Source organism: Brachyistius frenatus, unplaced genomic scaffold (assembly GCF_029030835.1).
Source record: "Brachyistius frenatus isolate BFR_SWC_R1_liver_20210118 unplaced genomic scaffold, ASM2903083v1 Contig_45, whole genome shotgun sequence".
Taxonomy (NCBI): Eukaryota; Metazoa; Chordata; class Actinopteri; family Embiotocidae; genus Brachyistius; species Brachyistius frenatus.
Window position 1 is genome coordinate 277228 of NW_027210644.1, and position 15273 is coordinate 292500.

At 43.9% G+C, this 15273-nt stretch overlaps 1 protein-coding gene across 5 annotated transcripts in view; it reads left to right on the forward strand.

Annotated features, from left to right (window-relative positions):
* Positions 1-276: 276 nt before the first annotated feature.
* The window catches only part of ptpdc1a (protein tyrosine phosphatase domain containing 1a), a 15486-nt gene continuing 489 nt past the window's right edge, over positions 277-15273 (forward strand). The window contains exons 1-10 of one of the 5 annotated variants that reach the window (XM_069703203.1): positions 277-386; positions 4043-4138; positions 7209-7380; positions 7691-7771; positions 7999-8117; positions 10861-10998; positions 11089-12182; positions 12979-13164; positions 14267-14377; positions 14457-15273. The exon at positions 14457-15273 is cut by the window's right edge and continues 489 nt beyond it. In XM_069703203.1, coding sequence (XP_069559304.1) covers positions 4051-4138; positions 7209-7380; positions 7691-7771; positions 7999-8117; positions 10861-10998; positions 11089-12182; positions 12979-13164; positions 14267-14377; positions 14457-14570 — 2103 coding nt within the window. In that variant the 5' untranslated portion in view covers positions 277-386; positions 4043-4050 and the 3' untranslated portion in view covers positions 14571-15273. Of the gene's footprint in view, positions 387-3524; positions 3942-4042; positions 4139-6149; positions 7087-7208; positions 7381-7690; positions 7772-7998; positions 8118-10860; positions 10999-11088; positions 12183-12978; positions 13165-14266; positions 14378-14456 lie in introns of those variants that run through there. The other 4 variants (XM_069703199.1, XM_069703204.1, XM_069703200.1 and 1 more) reach the window with 4 other exon arrangements.

Genomic DNA, 15273 nt, shown 5'->3' on the forward strand with positions numbered 1-15273 from the left:
TCTGTTTTAAAGTTTGCTGTGTAAGAAAATGATGAACGCATCTTTTTTTTTCCCGGGAAAAAATAAACAAACAGCGGATTGTATCCGCGCCATCAGCTCGATGGTCCGAAAATATGCAAACGGTGCACAGCTGGTCACGTGACCCGACGGGACCGTTCCGCACGACAACATGTCTGGTTGCTAAGTTAGCTCGCGAGCTAGCTGGACTTAGCTGACCGAATGATGTGGCTGAGAGAGGAGAGGGAAAAAAAAACAAAAAACAAACAAACAAAAAAAAACAACCTCTGGTTTTGGCGACGGTGCAATGCGATAGAGCAACAAATGGCTTTGGAGCGATGAATCGACTTCGTCGGAACCCGCAAAGACAGCTCGGCGCTGCGACGACGGTAAGTTAAAGGCCCTTTTCAGAGGCACCGCAGCCTGCAGCATCAGCACCGGACACACCGGGGGCTCATCCGCGCCGAGCGGGTCGGTCCTCCGGACGCCGCACGGCAGCGACTTTTAAGCGAATGAGCAGATGACCTAGAGGTAATAACGGTAATACAAATAATAATAATAATAATAATAATAATAAATAATAAAAAAAAGAAGAAGCTGTTTTAGTGCAATTTAAGATTTCATCCGCCGGCGCGTCGCAGACGGAAGTCAGAGCAACGATGACAACAACCGGGAGACCGCGTGTCCGTCAGCAGCTGCACCGTCCGCACTGACGGTTTCAAAAGGAGGACCGCATGTTTAAAACGCGTCTCTGTTGTCCCGTCAGCGACGAGTGTCGCCGCGCTGACAAAAAAAAACAAAAATACTGGAGTATTATTGTGTAAGATAAGGAAAGTGGGGGGGGGAACCTCCACACGTGCATCTTCAGTCCGGAACCGGTTCTTCTGTCATACGTCACATCACGGTGATGTTTTGTAGATGTGTAAATACCGTAACCTTAATAATAGATCTTTTTTTTTTTTTTTTCTCACCGTGGACATTTTGGGTTGTCAAAGCAGGGGGAAAAAAAAGCTGCTACTGAGTGATTGCACTCAAAACAATTAAAAAAAAAAAACACACCCGTATCCCATTAGGACCTGTTGAAGTATGCACAATACCACCTGCCACAATGTCTACTGTTAACAAGATCCCTCTTATCACATCTCCCCTCAGGTTGGATTTTGATATTAAATGAGTTGCAGTAATAGGGGTCACTCTGAATATCACAGCCCCCCCGCCCCCCCCTGTAGTGCTCAATGCAACAAGATGGTGGTCGCCTGGCTGTAACTTCAGCTGTACCAGTGTGCCCGGTGTTACAGTAATTGTTTCGATGCCGCACCGGTATGGCGATATTTGAAAAATGTATATTGAATACAAAAAAAAAAAACCAAAAAAAACCCAACAACATCGTGCCGTGTGAACTGCTCTGCCGCCCGGCACTACCTCACAATAAATAGCAGCACCACTGTGTTCCTGAGTGGTCGAGGGTCATGTTGCTTATTGCACTCAGACAGACAGCGGTGCCGTATTGTTGCCGAGGCACATTATAATAAATTAAACATGGTGTGAGGACGCCGCCTCGCCTGCCATATTTCTTTATTAGCACTCGGTGGAAATGACTCTCACATCCCACACTAATTAGCAGCATCCTCTGAAAGATAACTCTCAGCTTTCACACCGTCTCAGTCGTGTCCACCGACAACACTGGCTTCCCAGCGGACATGAGCTTATGGATCGACCACAAACGTGTGAAGCCTTTCGGTAATTCGTTCTTGATTACAGGCTGAGTGAAAAGATGTACACGTTGTCATTACGGAGGGCCAGTTTCATACAGCATTTAATATTTGATGCGCGTACGTCACACACGTCACGGAGAACAGCTTCTGATTCGCTGGCGTGTTATCGAGAGCTTCCCATAAACAATGCCAAGTGGTGTCGGGCTCCGGCCGGACAGACTGCAGAACTGATCGGATAAGGCTTCTTTCCGGCTGTAATGTTGGAAACACTTCAGCCAGTGTTATACTAGGTTTTTGGTGCCATATCAGTTTGTAAGGAGACGTGTGGATTACGGTGTAAAAGAAGTCCAAAAACAGTTGTGGATGGAAAAAGACAAGCTCTAGCTTTACACTGTCAATTATTCAAAGGCTCCAGGAGCGCTACTCTTAACCGAAGAAGCGTTGTGATCTAAATGTGACCTAATTTACAAGCCCTGCGAGATGCTTTTCACTAATGCAGTTTGTCACTGTTTTTTTTGTTGCAGAAAATAAATCATATCATTAAAAGATATCCACTATAAAGCGTACTTTACAAAGTCTACTTCTCAGGCTGATACCCTAAATAACAGAAAACACTCTCTTCCTGCTTTCTGTACGCAGATACTTTTTTTTTTTTTTTTTTTTACAGGTTTTAAAGAGCATATAGCAGCCTTAAAGCCCAACACACTGAACAACCGGCTCAGGTGTTTGCTGCTCTGACTGCTCAGATCACCTCAGTACTGTACTGCAAATGAATATAATAGATCTTTGAATTAAATGTCAAGAGTTTAGTAGAAATGCATTCGGCATAAAAAAAAAAAAGGAAGTCCATTTACTTTGATTTTCAAGCGAAATTACTCATTTTCTTAGTATATTTACAAATATATGAACGGTTTAAATTAATGACAGATTGCTGCGGAGTTCAGTACCTTGAATCTTACTTGGTTTTTTTTGTGTTTTTTTTTAAGTTTAAATGTTCCAAACAAAATAATGTGTTTTTGAAGTGTTGCGGGAAGTCATGACGGTGAGTCAACACGCGGACTACCAGGACCCATGAACTGGCTCACCTAAATAGAAATCAGTTTGTTTGTTTTTGACAGTAGTTCACCTGTGCTTTTCCCGCTGCGGCGCTGCTGTTTATATCCCAGCTGCCGTGCACCCTTTCTTTAACGTGTCACATGCACCATTAACATTAAATATCTCATTCTGCTCAATTTCATTTTCGGGTTGTCAACAGGCTACCACGGGAATTTTGTAGTGGTGTTTTTTGTTTTTGTGTGCCTCCTTTTGTCTTCAGCTTTGTGTGACGTTAAAGAGAGGACATATGGCAGCTAGATGCATTTTTTTTGGGGGGGGATTGAAGTTTTAGTTTTCTCACCATGATATTCATTTTTTCTGTAACATATCGTAGAAACGTATTAACCCCTCTGAACCACTGAGGCATGTCTTCGGCTTTGGAAATCTAAAACTCAATTCATGTGTGTATTCTATCCATTTAAAAAAAAAAAAAAAGCAGGCCTGACTATTCATCTCACCGGAGAGACTCCTTACTCTTTGATTAAGCCCTCCTCGTTGACTTTATCAAAGTAGGAAGGAAAAGGGAAAAGGTCAAGGAATCCTTTGGCCATGAAAAAGTCAGCATGTGAAGGACGGTGACCCTGCTCAATTGTCGATGGGTCGCGGTGAGGCGGCCAGCTGTGAAGGTGCAGAGTTTCACTCCCGCAGCAGCGGTCGTCGCCACCGTGGCGAGGCCCGTCAGAGGCTGCGGGGGTGTAACGTGAGAAACAGTCGGTCCCGGGAGTTGAATTGACACCGTGTGCGAGACCTGCGTGACACCGACTGTGATATTAGGTTCCGTAAATCAGGTGAGAAACTCAAAAGAGTTTCGGCCGAGAGCGCCCGAAGTCCGTTTCACTGCGCGCTCACCCTGAAGCCCCCCCCCCCCCCCGGTGATGATGTGCTCCGGGCTCCCACCGTTGTCCTCGGGCCACGCCCACCTCGCTCCCAGAGGTGCGCGAGTCCGGCTGACACGCGAGCTGCTCGCATGGCGGCTCAGTTTGCAACGTTTCCGCCCCCCCCACCCCCCACCCCTCCGCCCCCTCCCGGGTTACCGTGGCCGGGCGACGCCTCCGGTGCTCCTCATATCTCATCTGTGCGCGCACCCCTTGTGACTGTTTGCGTTTTCGCGGCACAAAACAAAAGATTCTGCTTGTGAGCTGTTATGTTGGTTTTTTTTTTTTTTTTTTCTGGCTTTTTTTTCCCCCCTCCCCAACCAACCTGCCTTTGACACAATGTTTATTCACACCTTTCAGCCCCTGCCATGGCAGCAGGTGTCAGCATACTGAGTGACCTGCCTAACTCCACCGGTGGAGCCCGCAGTGGAGAGATCAACACAGAGATGGAGAGAGGTAGGGGAGCTCTGCAGCACAAAAACAACAGGGAGGGAGGGGGGACGGGGGGACGGGACGTCTGCTGCTTTTTATTTGGCAAAGACCTGTGCAGGGACTGGGAACCTGAAATGGTTTGATTCGCTAAAGTTAAACCGCCTTTATATATATATATATATATATATATATATATATATATATATATATATATATATATATAACAGGGAGGGAGGGAGGGGGGGGACGGGACGGGACGGGACGGGACGTCTGCTGCTTTTTATTTGGCAAAGACCTGTGTAGGGCCTGGGAACCTGAAATGGTTTGATTCGCTAAAGTTAAACCGCCTTTTTTTTTTTTTTTAATATATATATATATATATATATATATATATATATATATATATATTGAGTTGAATTTCAAATGAATTGTCAGTCTTTGTTTGAGGTTGTATTTTAGGTGAGCTGATAAATTGCAGGCCAGCTTCAGCATTGAGACAAAATGTATATTAATTGCAGCAGAAAGGCACAAAACTGATTTATTGTTCTGAATGCCAGGCACCGCAAGTGTATATTAACAGTAAGATTCACAAAATGAAAATAGCGTACTTTAGATTTGATGAAGGGTGTCAGCAGGTCTATCATCAGACAATAGGTATTGTGAAGAATTATAACTAAAGAGACTTGCGGGAAGTACGTAATAACAATCGGTCAAATGTTTTCATCAATTTGTTTATCCTGGGTTGGCCGTCTTTCAGAGTTCTTTACTCCTATTGGAGAATAAACAACAACAGCATACATATATGTAGGACACATATATGTGCTGCTTTGCACTGTAAAAATCCAAATATTCATTTTTTTTTTTACCGTTTGTTTTTGTCATTTACATGCAAACTTAAAATTAAATAATTGATCAAATATTCCGCAGAGAAATTGAGAACTAAAGTAATCGTTAGTTGCAGTCGTATTACAAACTCTTCTACTTGATAAAAAACCTAATCAAACTTTTTTTTTTTTTTTTTTAATAAACATCCGGCAGGCTACACGGTGGATCTTAAAACAAACTGAATTTAAGATTTGTCCTCATGAAATACTCTTTTCAGTTCAATTGTTTTGTCCAAATCCTTTTGGCTTTCTGAAATGGTTTGTTATTAGCTTCAGAAGAACATCTGGGGCAGACCGCAAGACTACATAAAGTGTCAGTTGAATAACTAGTCGTAAAAACAGAGCACGAAGGACGACTGTGCCGGATATTTAGGATGCATGTTTTTTTTTTTTTTTTTTTTTGTGGCTGTAGCTCCTACTTTGTGTTGCTGCAGCCTTCTCTCAGCTTTGCTGTTAGTCATGCTTCCTGCTGCTCCCACGCACTGAAAGCCTCAGTGAGCCGGCGGTACCACGTCACCCTTTGGCTTCGGCTAGGTGATGGACTGGCTGCTGAATTGTCGAGTGGCCCACGAGCACAATGTTTTGTCTTAACCGAGTGCATACAAGTCCTGTTGATACACATCTTTTGCTATAATTGATGAACATCGTTGTCACTGTGTGAACAAAATGGGCTTCAAGTCCATAAAACAGTCTAGTTAGGTCCTGCTGGTTTAAGCTGGTGTGGATTTTCCAGCTTCTTTTTTTTTTTTTTTTTTTCCACTTTATTTTTTACCTAAATGTTCCTTGACCAAATCATTTCTCTGTGGGCTCCGATAACGTCACTTGACTTTTGTTGTCGACTGTTGACAAAAAAAATAAATCGCTTGACGAATAAGAAAGTTGTTTACATGAAGCTAAACGAGAGAGAGACGATATTATTTATGTGTGTGTGTGTGTGTGTCTGTCTATATATATATATATATATATATATATATATATATCTCATTATGTTGTCGCCCTCCTCTATATCTCACAGCGACCTCTGTCACACTACAGTTTGACCTTGATTAGCTCTTATCATTACGTGTGGCTTGAACGTGTCTTGTTGTGTTTTTCCTCCTGATTACTCTGTCTCTCTCTCTCTCTCTCTCTGCTGTGTATCCTCGAAGAAGAAGATTTCTGATCATTGTTCGGCAGTGATGGAAAAAAAAACACCCTCTAAAATCCTTGGCATTGACCTTGACTCAGATGTAATCAAACTGTATTAACTGAACAACTTTCAGTTGCTGCTGGCGTCCACAGGGTGTTTACGGATACCAAACAACCGATGTAAAATGTTCCCGTTTTTCAGGATCAGAAGCCATGTTTTATTGACATTGCTTTAAACTTTGAAATAGCCTCCTAAATGCCATACTTCCATCTCAGCATACACCTTATATTTATTTGTATTTATTGTGTTTGTGCGTGTGTGAGAGTTTAATCTGCTGTATTTAGTTTAATGCAAACCCCTTGGTTATTAATGCCAACCATGTCCGATCAAAAGCTGAGGAGGTGTCTCGTTGATAAATCTGGTTAAGGCAGCATTTTTACGGCTGCACCAGATGTACAGCTGTTAAACAAACAAGAACAGCATTTTCCTCTTTCATTTACAAGCCTCAGATCTGTGTCTGTGTGTGTGTGTGTGTGTGTGTGTGTGTGTGTGTCTGTGTGTGTGCGCGCGCGTCTGTCTACCTCCCACCGACAACTTTGGAGACGGTTGTCATGGTGACACTTCAAATGCTGCTGATGAACTGATCAGCACCGGGTTATTGTTGAGCGATGATTCACCACAGCTACAGGGCAGTTGAGCCAGAGATGCCCACAGTGCAGGCAGCAGCACAGTCACACTGAAGATGCTGCAGCACGGAGGACGCCGCTCTTTGGCCGCGGACGCGACGGCCAGTGCGAGGAGGCACGACCGCAGGCATTCCGCCTCGGACATTCTGCTGAAGGTGCTGCAGCGCAGACGCAGCTCTGCCCTCGAGATCCTCTCGTCCTCTTCCCACAGACTCATGGTGGCCGTCAGCATGAACCAGCCTCAGCCCCACACTGAGCGCAAGACCAGGAGATGTAACCGCGCCGCAGAAATAACCACTGAACTAAGCACCTCTGAACATGGTCAGATAAACTGTCCTCATGTTTCTTTTGTTTTTGTTTTTGTTCTTTTTTCTTTTTTCTTTTCTCCTCCTCAGCCAAAGCAAGGGTCCCGACAGCAAAATACACCAAGATGGGGGAGACCCTGAGGCACGTAATCCCCGGTCACATGCAGTGCTCCATGGCTTGCGGAGGGAAAGCCTGCAAATACGAGAACCCTTCTCGCTGGAGCGATGAGGAGCAAGCCATCAAGGGACTCTACTCGTCCTGGTATGTTACGTAGTCTTACTGCGTGTCAATGCACTCTCAGTGCCGTGCTCGGTCAGCGCAGGTTACTCAGCTCCACATTATTAGTTACATAAAAAGTTCCGTTTTTTTTGTTTGTTTTGTTTTGCGCCATATTTGCTACTAATTGAACAAGCCACATCTTTGGTTTCAGTGCATTAAGTATGTCTGCAGTTGTGTTTTACCTTTTGAAAGAGACCACACTTCATTGTTTAACAGTCCTCATCAAACTGTATCCTTCTTTGTGTGGTATGTGCCAACACTCCCTCTAACTCCTGACATTGTCAACTTACAGGATTACTGACAACTTGCTAGCTATGGCAAGGCCTTCCACTGAAATCATAGAGAAATACGACATAATCCAACAGTTTCAAAGGTATGGCCTCCTTCTTTCACACCTCCTTTGATTTGAACATTGTTGTTGGGTTTGCTTTTCTGTTGCTGTTTATTTACACTTTGATTAACGAGGAAATGGAGAGAGGATGTTGAGTGGTTGGCTCTCGTTGCCTATATTCCCTTGCGGTGCTGTCAGATGTCCGGGTGCAAATATTTCTTGCTAATGTGCGCGTTGTGTTGACTTTTTGTGTGGATTGCTGCGCCCAGGTGTGGTATGAAGACGGTCATAAACCTGCAGCGGCCCGGAGAACACGCCAGCTGTGGCAACCCGCTGGAGCAGGAAAGCGGTTTCACTTATCGGCCCGAAAAGTTCATGGAGGCAGGCAGTGAGTTTTTACATCCACCATCACGAACATAACGCACTCTCTGCAAAACGGCCCAAACCAGCGCGCACGTGTCGTTATCGAGTGACCGGATAAGTGAGTGCACAAAATGTCAGACAAACATCGAACGTCAATGTTCAAAATGTTAATATATCCGCAGGGTTGAAATGATTTTCTATTTGACAAAAGGCTCATGCGATTTTTTTTTTTTTTTTTCTCCAACTAAAACAAAACGGCTTTGGTGTGCAAACTAACTTTGTAAACTAAGATATTAACTTTGAAACGAGGAGTCGCACGAAACGGTGAGTGAATGGCGCGTGTCGTGGGCAAAAAGTGCTAGCTCCCTACGGCTTTCCGAAAACGTGAATCGAACAAGTTTGCTTTCAAGTCTTATTGAAAGTTAACGCAGAAATTAGCCACCTTGGAATGGCCATTCTGCTCACGACATTAGAGATTTCCACCCGGGGTTACTTGCCAGCTGATTTTAATCACCCTGTTCATCCATTCCCACTGGAATAATCAACAGCTCAATGCAATGTCGGATTTCCTCGTGGACCATTATGAATGTGAAGTTAGCATGACCCACAGAGCTACAGTATCCAAATTAAGGGAGAATACGACCATGTCAGTATAGTTTTACACCTCCTTTCGGATGCTTCTTTCTGGAGCTCTGCCAAGAACAGGGTGTTTTGTGTCTGCGTCTTTAAGGCGGGATATCAATGACCCTCTCCTCAGATTGGCTGCCTTTTCTGAGTGACGCATGCCAAGGCCAACCACAGTTTTTTTTTTTCTTTCCTTAAAAGGTCGGAAAGTGTGCTGCGCGGAGGGCAGACGTATGACAAGAACGTGAGTTTGTGACATCACAAACTTACCTAAGTTCAAATGGCTTATTCACAGATGCTGAATACAGGCTTTGTGCATTTTTCGATGGACTGAGCATTTGACACTGTCACAGTATTTATGTTGCACCGACATCGGCTTTAAACGAAAAAAGACACGGAAAGCTGAACGTATACAATAAATGGTGACATTTACCCACACAGATCATTCAGTGGTTGATCTGATCAGGGAACAGATACACACTGCAACAGCTCATTGTGCTGTTTCAGGTGTCGATCATTGTGTTAAGTGACAAGGGGGAAAAACACCTAATTTAATTCATTTCCTAACTTCAGCAGGAAGGATGCATTCACTGTCTTTTTGAGATCGGATTGCTATCCTTCCTGCCCAAGATGCATTAAGTATCGATGGAGTTTAAATAAAAGGTGTAATAATGGTGTTGCTCTCATTAAAGAGGCCCAGAATAATGCTACACAAACTGCAGAAATGTTATATCACATCTCAGAAACAATAAAATCACTCAACTGAAAAGGGCTTACTAAGTGTTGTAGCAGTACTGGTTGAACTCCTCCATCATCCAAGATGTGATGCGCTCCATAGTAACCAAGTAATTGCTCGGGGATTCCACTTATGTTTTGTCTCGGGAGGGAGGCAATCTCTATTCTTCATCGTAATAATGTCCTCTGAGATGTCAAAGCCTCAGCTGGAGTTTGAGAAGTGCTCTCTTTCATTTCACATTCAGTCAAAAGCCTGTGGCATAAACACTTGTTAACCTGGTTTAACCTGTCAAAACTAAATTGTGTTTATTCCAAGTTTGCACGTTTATTTTGCACCCGTTTTGCAGGTGATTTATTAAGAGCAATTGCGTCACTGGTATCAGGTGCAAATTGCTTTATTTAAATTGAGGTGTTTGCGTGTGAAAAACACAGAACGACAACAAAAGGAAAAGGAATATTGATAGCATTGAAATCAAGAAATGTAAATATAACGGGAACAAAATGCTATATGGGAGATTATCAGCAACAAAGCCGACACCGTGGGGATAACAAAAAGACCAGTAGATGAAATTAAGAGAAGATGGCAAGATATTAGGTGGAGAAAAAAAAAAAAAAAAAAAGGCTTACTAATGAATCGTCGGCAAATGTGAAATTCTGTGGGACCCGAACAACACACCTGTATAACGGGACCGGGTGGGATATCCAAGCAGCGATACGCAGCAATGACCCAAAAGGCAGGACAATGCTGAGTCGTAAGAAGTTTTTTTTAATTGCTGGTATTACGCGGGTCCTCTTTGTTGTTGGCTGTAAATCATCATTCAGTTCATTCAAGAACTCAAAAAATGTCATCGACAGACAGATATGTCTGAATAATTTTTGCCTTTGACATCTCAAAAAATGTTTACCCGTTCTCCACATGTTCTTTGGTTTCCCCTGCGTTTCCTTCTCACAATAATAAGAGCAGCCGTCTGTCCTGATGTGCACATCTGATTAATACATGCCTCTCGGCACTAATATACCTGTTTCTACTTTCAGGTTTAGTAAATATCATCGCGGGGGGGGGGCTAAATTTATCTATTTGCATTTCCCCTCCCAGTATTTTGCACGTTCAAGTAGAAACGCCCAATATTACGTATGCATTCAGGCAAACACGCAAAATGGACAACGCGTGTTAAATTGCATACAAGCACGTCCGTGGTAGATCTGCTCGGACGTGTTTTTTGCGGGTGATGTGAAGTTTGCACGTGATTTTACACACGCCAAACCTTTACTAAATCAGCCCCAAAGCGTTCTAATGAACACGTAGTTTACAAAGGATAAACAAAAAAAAACGATCCATTTGTAACCAAATATCAGGCAGACATGTAACAACTCTGATATTCTATTCTGCGTGGCTTTGTGTGTTTCAGTCTATTACTACAACTTCGGGTGGAAGGACTATGGTGTGGCATCTCTGACTACAATCCTTGACATGGTGAAAGTTATGTCATTTGCTGTCCAAGAGGGGAAGATCGGTGTCCACTGCCATGCCGGTCTTGGAAGAACAGGTTGGCAGCAGCAGCATTTTGGAATGGCATAGATCATCATTCACGCTGTTAAAAATATCCCTTTTCTGCTTTGGGTTTTCCTTCGCGCAGGCGTGCTGTTGGCTTGTTACTTGGTCTTCACGACCCGAATGAATGCTGACCAAGCCATCCTGTTTGTGCGAGCCAAAAGACCCAACTCCATCCAGACCAGAGGCCAGCTGCTGTGCGTCAGGGAGTTCGCCCAGTTCCTGGTTCCGCTGCGAAGCGTCTTCTCCTGCGCAGAACCCAAAGCGAGTGCCGTCACCTTGTCCCAGTACCTCACCCGGCAGCGCCACCTGCTGCACGGCTACGAGGCGCGGCAGATGAAAAACGTGCCAAAGATCGTCCAGCTGGTGTGCAAACTCCTCGTCGACATCGCGGCCAACAGACAGGTGGTGATCGAGGAGGAGTGGCTGGAGATTCCCGACCTCACAGCTGAGGTGGAGAAGACGGTGTCCCAGCAGGCTCTCCAGCAGCTTGGGAAGGAGATGAGAGGGAAAGGGATCCCTGTTCCATCTTGTTCATCTCACCCTCTCAGCCCGCCTGCACCGCAGACCACGCATGCTCACGATCAACCTCTCGCCAGCGACAATGAGCTGGACCCTCTGTGGAGGCAGCAGCACGTAGAGCGCCCTCTGACGTTCTCTTTCTCCAACAGCAGGAGACTTAGCTACAGCGATTCGGTCCTTTACAAACTTGACCAACGGCAGTGCCATTTAGGAAATCTGATGAGCAGCAAACAAATCAAACACATGATCAAACATTGCTTGTCTCACAGCAGCCTTCCAGCCTGTAACGTCTTTCCTCAGGGCATTATCAGCACCTTTCAGGATCCCAGCATAGAAGCGAAGCAAGTCGCTGGATCCCCCATTTTAGAAGAGACGCAGCACAAGGGGCATCAGAGTTCGTCTTTAGATTTTCCCGAGGACGGAAGAAAGCGCCACTGCAATGCCTCACTGTCTGCTTCACTGGCCAATAGTAAACTGGTATGTAGCGCGGAGGATTTGTCAGTGGGTGAAGAAGCAAACAAAGGAGAATTCACAGGGATTCCTTTCATCACAGTCCAGTCGGAGCTCACCCCAGAGAGCAGACGCCTACTGGTGGCCAAAGCTCTGGCCATGGAACTGACAGACAAGGATCTCACCTGCAAGGTCTCAATGTGGCAGGTAGGACTTTCATCTTTTTTTTTTTTTTTTTTTAAACTTGTAATTAAATGAGAGCTATGTTTCAGCCAGATTTCTCCTGCAGAAAGCTGATTTGCGTTTACAATTGTCTGTTTATATGTGAAGTTTGACAGCAGACCAGCAGGATGAAAGGAGAGGCCATTAATCACAATACATCCCCTTATTCTAACTAACTCCATCCAAAGTCCAAGTAAGACTGACTGTAAGGAAAGACGGGACCCTTCTCACAACCTAGATGTTATTGTGCCTGGAGACATACTTGTTGATAAGGCCTTATGTTTTTTTGTTTTTTTTTACAATGTCAGATAACCGGACTGACATACTGCACCGGTAGAAGAAATCCCTTCTGATGTGTTTTTAGTAAAGCCAAAGAGAAAAGCAACACTCCCAGAGCACCACCAGGTGGATGTGCTAGATCAGCAGGAAACATTCGAATGAATAGAACTCAGTGTTACCACAACACCGGCAGGAGATGCAATTCTAATCATCACCTCCTCTACTTTAGATTGAAGTACCACGTGGCATTTGATCTCTCTCAGCTCCTTAGAACCCTTTTTTTTTTTTTTTTTTTTAAATTCACAGTGTAGGTATGAGCAATATAAGTTTACACAGCACAAAATAAATCTATCAGACTACATGGGCTCATTTTGAATCAATGAACTGTGGAGGGCATTTTAGTCTCTGGTTTACCCTGACTGGAAGCTGCATTTTCTTTTCCTACGGGTGCATGAGTTCACTGTGTTCATTGTCAGACTGTTCTTTGGTGTGACGTGTGCAGACAGAGCTGAACTCCAGAGAAGGGGCGTGGGAGAGGCTGTGCATGGAGAGAGACCCTCTAGTCCTCTCCAGTCTGATGTGGTCGTGGCTGGCGCAGCTCAGGGATCCAGTCATCAGCAGTGAGGACGTAAAGGCTCTCAGTGAGAAGTACATAAACCCACAGAAGGCCCTCGACTCACTGGAAAAGGTAGGCGATGTCGGAAATCTGTCTCAAAACGGGAGCAAACGCTGAGAACAGACACAAACTCTCTGTGTGCTGCTCTGATTGTTAATGTCCTAAAAGACATTTCGGGAATTCCCCTGGATTTCTTGCGACAAAAATGCCAAAAGCTGGAGAGCATACGTGGCATCCGCAGTCTATACAGCTAATGTGCGGGAAAAGTGAGAAAATCACACTGACAGGCAATGGTGCCCATAAGGATTTTGAATTTCATATCAAGACATTGGCAGTTACTTAAACTTGTCCATACAGATTTAGTGTCCTCATCTTTGAAAATAGTTTGTCCTTTTTTTTCTTCCTCATCTGTCCTTTGCCTTCTATTAAAATGATCTAATCATTTTATTTTGGAAATTAAATGTCACGTTATTGTATTATTTCAGACATCTGTGACAGACAACTTACTTAAGCGGTTAGTGTAGGTAATAAACACAGAGGCACATGCATTTAAAATTGTATGCTTTTAGGAGGACAACTAGTGTAATTTTTATGACTTATAATGCACGTGATGTCAAGTCAGACAAGCAGGTAATGGCCACAAAAAAAAACAACAACCATCAGAATAACTTTCCATACTGCCAGACTCTATATTGGTTCCCTAAAGCTGACAGCCCTTTGGCGTCGGTCGTCCTCTCCTCTGTCCTCCTCTGTCTGCTGCTGATTGGATGAAACGAGCGAACTGCAGATGGGTGCTGGTAGTGGAGAGGAAGAGGGGCTCTGAAGTCGACAAGATACGTAGCTCATTAGCCTCAATCAAGTGTTTATTTGAACTCCATTATGACATTTTGTTTGCATAACAGGATGAAAATGAGAGTTTTGACCTGGATACAGGTGCTAACAGAAAAGTCTTTATTTTCACACGAACCTGTCTTTTTAGATTTGTAAATATTCAATGAGCCGGAACCTCATCGCTCGCATAACTGAGAAGAGCAGGAATATAAAAAGCAGTTTGACGTCACCACGCTTTTGTTTTATTCAGATGATTTTTTTTTTTTTTTGCTTTAAATGAATGCGACAGTGAAAATGTTGTCATGATGATGAGAGCGTCATGCCTCCTTCTCCCCACTAATAGGGCCACCGGCTCACTCTGCTGTGTATCCTTGACTGTGCTGCTCACCTCCTGCCAGTGCCTGAAGAAGTGGAGACTGGGTTTCTGAACCAAACAATTGAAGTGTTGACGAAGGTGAGTGTTAACACGTGGTGCACGTTGAAGACATTAAGATATGCGTTTCGTAGGCAGAGACTTTTCATTCGGTCCGCAGATTGACGCCGCCTCGGAGAAGAACATCTCTTTGCGCACGACCCTGAAAGCAATCCTGACACCCATTCTGCACCAGCTGCGCGCCAAAGCTGCGGAGGAGAAAGAGGACTCCTGATCAGCCTCGTCGTGACCAGGCCGTGAGACGAAAGGGTCAACAAATAGGGTTCCACTCTCATCCGTGGGCATTGCTGCATTTAAAGCCAGTTTCTTGCACCAGATACTGTTGAGATCTGCCAATCTGTAGTCTTTGAGGATATTTGACACAAGACTGTGCGATTTGAAGGTTCTGCATTCTGTTTGTCTTTGAAAGCTCTTAATAGACTTTATGTACTGCCATTATCTGTGTTCATGTGCCACTGTGGTCAGTTTGAAACGTTCGTTTTTCACCGGTTCCACTGTAATATTTGTGCGAGACCAGATATTGCTTTTATTATATAACTCTAAGGCTAGTAGGAAGATGACAAAGAATCATTGTCATTCGTTGTCAGAGCTATTTTTTTTTTTTTTTTTTTGGGAGGGGGGAGCTTATTTAAACCAAAAGATTTTTTTTACACTGTGCAGATATGCTACAATGTGTCTTATTTATTCAGATGTTTTTATTTGAAATGCAGCATGTGGTTTAAGGTTTCTAACCTGATGACAAATTGCTAGGTTGCTTTGTTCCTGTAGGTGTATTTTTTTACAGTCAAATGCAAAACCGTGGCAATGCAAAAATAACAGGCCACAGTCCATTTGGTTTTCCAATCAATTAATGTCCTTAATACTGTGTGAACCAAAAAAAAAGAAGAGAAAAACCTCTCACTGTACTGTTCTGTTGT